This window comes from Otolemur garnettii, unplaced genomic scaffold (assembly GCF_000181295.1).
Source record: "Otolemur garnettii isolate 467f Iridium unplaced genomic scaffold, OtoGar3 scaffold00007, whole genome shotgun sequence".
In the NCBI taxonomy this organism is placed as follows: Eukaryota; Metazoa; Chordata; class Mammalia; order Primates; family Galagidae; genus Otolemur; species Otolemur garnettii.
Window position 1 is genome coordinate 24,525,949 of NW_003852402.1, and position 6,469 is coordinate 24,532,417.

The 6,469-nt window shown below is 46.4% G+C and overlaps 2 protein-coding genes across 2 annotated transcripts in view; one reads left to right on the forward strand and one right to left on the reverse strand.

Moving 5' to 3' along the window:
• METAP2 (methionyl aminopeptidase 2) overlaps positions 1–1,638 on the reverse strand; it is a 41,437-nt gene extending 39,799 nt beyond the window's left edge. The window contains exon 1 of the mRNA XM_023509205.1: positions 1,254–1,638. Within this exon, the coding sequence (XP_023364973.1) occupies positions 1,254–1,566 (313 nt within the window). The 5' untranslated portion in view covers positions 1,567–1,638. The remainder of the gene's footprint in view (positions 1–1,253) is intronic.
• An 84-nt stretch (positions 1,639–1,722) lies between these two features.
• LOC105888473 overlaps positions 1,723–6,469 on the forward strand; it is a 49,267-nt gene continuing 44,520 nt past the window's right edge. The window contains exon 1 of the mRNA XM_012814151.2: positions 1,723–1,933. The gene's annotated coding sequence lies outside the window, so the exon portion shown is untranslated. The remainder of the gene's footprint in view (positions 1,934–6,469) is intronic.

The window sequence follows — 6,469 nt, forward strand, 5'->3', positions numbered from 1 at the left end:
GCAGGCGCCTGTAGTCCCAGCTACTTGGGAGGCTGAGGCAGGAGACTCCCTTGAGCCCAGGAGTTGGAGATTGCTGTGAGCTGTGATGCCACAACACTCTACCCAAGGGGATAGCTTGAGGCTCTGTCTCAAAAAAAAAAAAGTAGTCAGCAGTTAGACTACAAATATTTTAATTACCAGAAAGATACTTAAGATAGATGATAAATGTGTTAGACCTTACAAAGAAGAGGATTCATGTGCAACACCAAGGAACTTCTGAGCTCCATAAAGAAAGACACTATCATAATAGGCTAAGTAAAACCAAAACAAATAGGAAAAGATAGTCCATTACTAAAAAACAAAATTCCTGAACGTCTAAGCACAAGACCAGGCCCTTCATCTGTAAGCGATTACAGTCTAGCTGTAGGAGCAATATGTTCAATATGTTACAGGTAGAAAGAAAAAGTTTTGTCAGGTTGTGCATAATGAAGTAACATTCTGGCTTACTGAAGAGAATTCATACTATGAAATACAACTGTTAAAAATGTATTAGGGCCAGTGAGCCGAACACCTTACAAAACAAACTGCAGAGTTTAGATTTCACCTGAGGACATCCACCAGACTATGTGTTGGGGCTAAATTTTGCTACAGAAGAGTCCCAACAGTGCTACAACGCTCCCTTCTCCATTCCCATCTAATCATAATTTCAGTAAACTTGCAACTGTTGTCGTTGTGTTACCAGTGGATTTAGACAACAGCCCCGAGAAGTTCCATTCTGAGCAACAGAATATCCTACCTGCAGTGCCTGTCAGTGGCATCCTAATACAGGCCTATAAGGCTATAGCTGGACTCTACGGTGAGATTAGGCAAGGGAAAATTCGCACCACCACCACCAATCCTGGAATTACTCTATGACATGAGTGCACAAGCATACACACACATTCACACCCCTAGTAAAAACAGGATGGTGGGGGTATATTTGATCTGGCATTACCTTCGCCCACACTACTCCTGCCCTCAATGAAAATACGTCCCAGCTTGCTCCAGCAAAGAGGCAGCAATACGGGTCACAAGTGGATTTTCGAGGCGGCCAAACCACGCGGAAAATAGTGAGGCTGTGCTCCGTGCGGTTTCAAGACCATGCCATAGTCTGGGTGGAAACCGAGTTCTGGAAACTTAAGGAGTTGGGCCCAGCGACCCCAGAAATAACCACACGCGAAGCTGAGGCAATGTTTTCTCCCCAACCAGCCGTCCAGTTCCACAGGCGGAGATACCGCCTCTTCCCGGGGTTCGGAATCTGCAACCCAGCCCTCCCGAGCCTGGAAATCGGTCGAGTCCGGGCCGCCGGGTCCCCGCTCCCAGCCATCCCGGCCGGGCCTGAGCCAAGCCATTCGCCCATCCTGGTGGGGACTGGGAAAACACAAAACTCCTTTTACCTGCAGCAGCCCCTTTACTCTTCTTCTTCTTCCGTCTTTTTTTCTTGGCTGCTTCTTCGGCCGTAGAGGCAGCTTCCTCCTCCCTGTCGTCTGGATCCAAGTCGCCATTCAGGTGGCTCCCGGAGGCCGCTGCCTCCTCCACGCCCGCCATGTTGCCCGAGAGCGCGCGAGGGACTGAGACAGAGCGGCAGGGCGCGCTCCTTCTTCCCCCACCTCCGCCCGCGCCGCCGGAAGCCGCTCTCGGGGGCGAGGCGCGGGGAATGCTGGGACGGCGGAGGACTCCGCCGAGCGGGCCGAGCCAGCGTCAGCCGGGCGTTCCGGCACCTCCGCCTGGGAGTCGGCCCGGGCGCCCCCGGCTACGGAAGGCTGGGACGGCACCCGAGTCCGGCCGAGCCCCGCGTTTCGGCGCTCCTGGTGCAAATCGGCCTGCGCAGGGTCAGCGTAAAGGCCATCTTGAGCGCCGGATTAAGCTGGAGATGCCTGTGCCTGCCCTGTGGAGAGGGGACAAGCCAGCCAGAGTAAGGGGTGGTCGCTCCTGGGACGGAAACGTTTTATAAACCGCACAGGAGGCCGGGAGAAATATGTCCATTTTTACACATTCCTGTTTTTAACGCCTCCAAAGGACTACGTTGATAGTCACAGTTCCCGTCCCCTGAGGTAACTTGGGAAGCTGAAGCGCCTCGTTATTTTCTCGTATTACCCTGAACCCCTCACAGTCCCCTTGCTCTCCGGGGGGTGACGAGAATTACGGGTGGGGACACACGGCCTCTCCCGTTGATGCAAAAGATGGCACCCCAAGTTCTCTACCGTTTCTGGCCACCTCGCTTTTGGAGCTGACGTTTCACCCGAATGGCACTGAATCTCGCCCATTTCTGTACCTCTAATCTTTGATGCGAGACCCTCCCGTTGCAGCTGCGGTTAGGGATTTGGTCTGCGGCCCCGGCCGATGGTGATTGGCCGCCTGCGCCAACGCCTCACGCTCTCTTGAATGTGGCTCTTTGTTCATTTGGAGAGTTTAGGTGTTTTTATAGCTTTAAACTAGGCACCAAGCTTCCTGGGTATCAGAATGTATTTAGGGGCATCCTTGCCAGTGGTTTTTCACAGGCCCTGACCACAACTGCAAAAATGTACATTGATCTCTCTTAAAAACTTAAAATCTCAAAAACAAAAACCACCTCAGGCAGTATCCCTTCCTTACATGTCTTCATTTCTCCCTCTAAATCTATCTCTGTGGATTTTTATTTTTAGACAGAGCCTCAAGCTGTCGCCCTGGGTAGAGTGCTATGGCATCACAGCTCACAGCAACCTCCAACTCCTGGGCTCAAGCGATTCTCTTGCCTCAGTCTCCAAGTAGCTGGGACTACAGGCGCCCGCCACAACACCTGGCTATTTTTTTGGTTGTCGTTGTCCTTGTTTGGCAGGCGCCCAGGCTGGATTCGAACCCGCCAGCTCTGGTGTATGTGGCTGGCGCTTGAGCTACAGGCACCGAGCCTATCTCTGTGGATATTTAAATTGCTCTCTCTGTATTGGTTTTGTGACTATTTGAAAATAAATAAATAAACAGCTTCATCTGATTAATAACTAGCAATATAAAAGTTCCTGCACCAAACACAGTGCCAGAAAATAGGAGTAGTAGCTTCTGTTTATCCAAAATCCTTTAAAATACCCAACATCACCCAGCCTCTATATACTTCTGTAGTCTCTGCACACTTTTCTTTTTTTTTAAGAGACTCTCACTGTATCACCCTCTGCAGAGTGCTGTGGTGTCATAGCAACCTGCAATTTCTGGGCCCAGGTGATTCTCTTGCCTCAGCTTCCCTGAGTACTGGGACTACAGGAGCCCCCTAGACCGCCCAGCTATTTTTTGCTACAGTTTGGCTAAGGCCAAGTTTGAACCTCCACCCTTGGTACGTGGGGCCAGCACCCTACCCACTCAGCCACAGGTGCATGCACACTCTTTCTGGCTCCAGCTTTCAAAGTTTTTTCTGACCTTGGAGCATTTCATAGTTATTGTTCCTTCAATCATTCATTCATCTATCCATTCATTCAGTCCTAATATGTTCCTGGGATCTGGCAAAACCAGATATGGTCCCTGTCATCATAGAACCAGTTAACAAAAGTAAGCATCAATCAATCAATGTCATTAATCAAAGTAAATTTATGACTAGTGCTATGAGAGCATGAATTTGCCTTGATGAAGTAGTATCCTTCAGTCTGAGATATGAAGGATAAATAGGCAAAAGAGAGAGGAAAGGTTTAGGGCAGTGGTTCTCAACCTGTGGGTCACGACCCACAGGATCTGTATTAAAAAGCCATGGCATTAGGAAGGTTGAGTACCACTGGTTTAGGCAGAAGATTCTTGGTAAAGGAAAAGAAGGGGGAGATGCATTGTATCTAAAAGAGAAGACATAGATTCTACTATTTAGCTGTAACTAAACAGTCTGTCTCTAGACAGCTCATAACTTTTTTGAACCTTGGTTTTCTCATCTGTAGAACAAGAGGGAGGGTGTCTGACACATTTAAGGAACTAAAAACTGACTAGAATGGCTATCATACAAAGAGATGGAGGGGCGAGTGAGTATGCTCAGGGGAAACTGGGAACATAAGTTTATGCCTTGGAGGAATGAAAAGGGTAGAAGAAGAGCTTACAGGGCTTTCAGATCATGCAAAGGCCTTTGACCTTTGTCCCAAGAGTAGAAGTCCCTTAAAAAGTTTTATAATGAGCCGGGCACAGCGGCTCACACCTGTAATCCTAAGCACTCTGTGAGGCCAAGGTGAGTGGATTGCTTGAACTCAGGAGTTTGGTACCAGCCTGAGCAAGAGCGAGACCCTGTCTCCACAAAAAGTAGAAAACTGGCCGGATATTGTGGTGGGTGCCTCTAGTCCTAGCTACTCGGGAGGCTGAGGGAAGAGGATCCCTGAGCCCAAGAGTTTGAAGGTTGCTCTGAGCTATGATGACCCCATGGCACTCAACCCAGGGCAATAGAGCAAGACTGACTCTGTCTCAAAAAAAAAAAAAAAATAGATTTTTTAATGGTGAGGAGACAGTTAATCTTGTGAGATTTGCAGAAAGGTCACTGTTGCTGCAGTGTGCAGAGTGGATTTGAAGGTGGCCAAAATGAAAGCAGGGAGACCAGAGGCTATTGCAGTAATGTAGGCAAGAGATGATAGTGACTTGAACCAGAGTGATGGTGGATATGATGAGAATTGAACAGGTGTTAAGAGATATTTGGGAGATTAAATAGGCAAGACTTGGTAGTGAATTCTATAAAAGGGTTGACAGAGAAGAAAATGTCAAAGAAACCACTTAGGTTTGTGCTGGTGAAACTGGATGAATTTTGGAACTTTTTTCTGGAATGGCCATCAGAGCTATTGTTATATGCTGTCTGACAGTTAAGTTCACAAACTCATCCTAGAAAAAGTGCTCTGGAGGGTGGACAAGGCACTGGCATCAGTGCATAGCTTTCCAACAGGATTACTTCAAAAGTGACCGTGTTAATACAGCAATGAGGTATGTAGCACTTTTTTCTAGGATGAGTTTACTTAACCTTGTACATATAGATTATGGGAACAAATTAAATAATATATGTAATATAGAGAATTTAAAGTTAGGGAATAACATGCATAATCATTTTGCTTTCTGAAAGATCACTCTGAAGGCAGTGTAGATTCTAGATCAGTGGTTCCCATTCTGGAAACAGTCCTTCATTTTAAAAGCCCAATATATGTTAAAAACTATATTTCATTTTGAGAGTTTGGTACTTTGTATTTTTTGAAGTTAAAAATTCTTTTTAAAGCTGGGCACAGTGTTCACACCTGGAATCCTCGCAATCTGGGAGGCCTAAGTAGGTGGATTGCCTGAGATCACAGGTTCAAGACTAGCCTGAGCCAGAGTAAGACCTCATCTCTAAACAATAGCCAGGCAGTGGATCATGCCTATAATCCCTGCTACTCAGGAGGCTGAGGCAAGATGATTGCTTGAGCCTAAGAGTTTGAATTTGCCGTGAGTTATGACGCCACAGCACTCTACCAAATGGTGACAAAGTGAGACTCTGTCTCAAAAAAAAAAAAAAATTCTTTTCACATTATTATTATGGAAATGATAGAGTAGAGAATTTGTACCTTGACAAATTTTTTAAAAGGCAATCCTATGTCAGTTCTCAAAACCACCATTTAAACTCAGTCTTATGTTCTCTATTCTACGGAAAGAATTGGAGATGGGACAACTTGGTGTTATGGGAGAACTGATAAGTTACTGCTGATAACAATAGGTGGGAACTTATACGAAGGCTGTGGTTAGGGACCTGAAGAAGAGAGGGTGAACTACAGAAACATTTCTAAAGTAGCATGAAGAGAATTTAATAACCCATTGGTCATGGAGAGGGAGGAGTTGAAAACACCCAGGCTTCTGGCTTGAGTTCCTGGGTGGAGAGAGAATGGTACCACTCCCAGAGATAGGGAATGAAGGAGGAGGAAGAAGTGGAGTACAAGATAAGCTTTGGGCATTCTAAGTTTGAGATGTCTGCATGGCATCCAGGCAAAGATATTTAGTGGTCAGTTAGAAATATGGATCTAGAGATACAGACACGGGAGTCATTGGAATCTAGGTATGGCAGAAGGCTGTGAATGAGGATGTTCAAGGAGAAGAGAAATGTACCAGAAACCAAAGCACAAGCCAGAAAGACGCTACCATTTTGGGGGTTTTGTTTGCTTGTTTGTGGAAAGGTGGGAAATTCTGTTAAGGAGACTAGAAAGGAATGGTATGATAAGAAGGAGAAAATGCTTTAGAGAATAATCATGTGAAAGTGAATGTTTCACAAAATAAAGTTTGGTCAGGTACGCCAACTGCTAGAGAAAGCATGCAGTAGGAATCTCTCCAAACCTATTCTGGCTCAGTGGGGTGCCCTATAAAATTTTTTTTTATGAAAAGAAAGATTAGGTAGGGGCAGCGTCTGTAGCTCAGTGGTTATGGTGCCAGCCACATGCACAGAGGCTGACGGGTTCAAACCCAGCCTGGGCCAGCTAAACAACAATGACAACTGCAACAACAACAA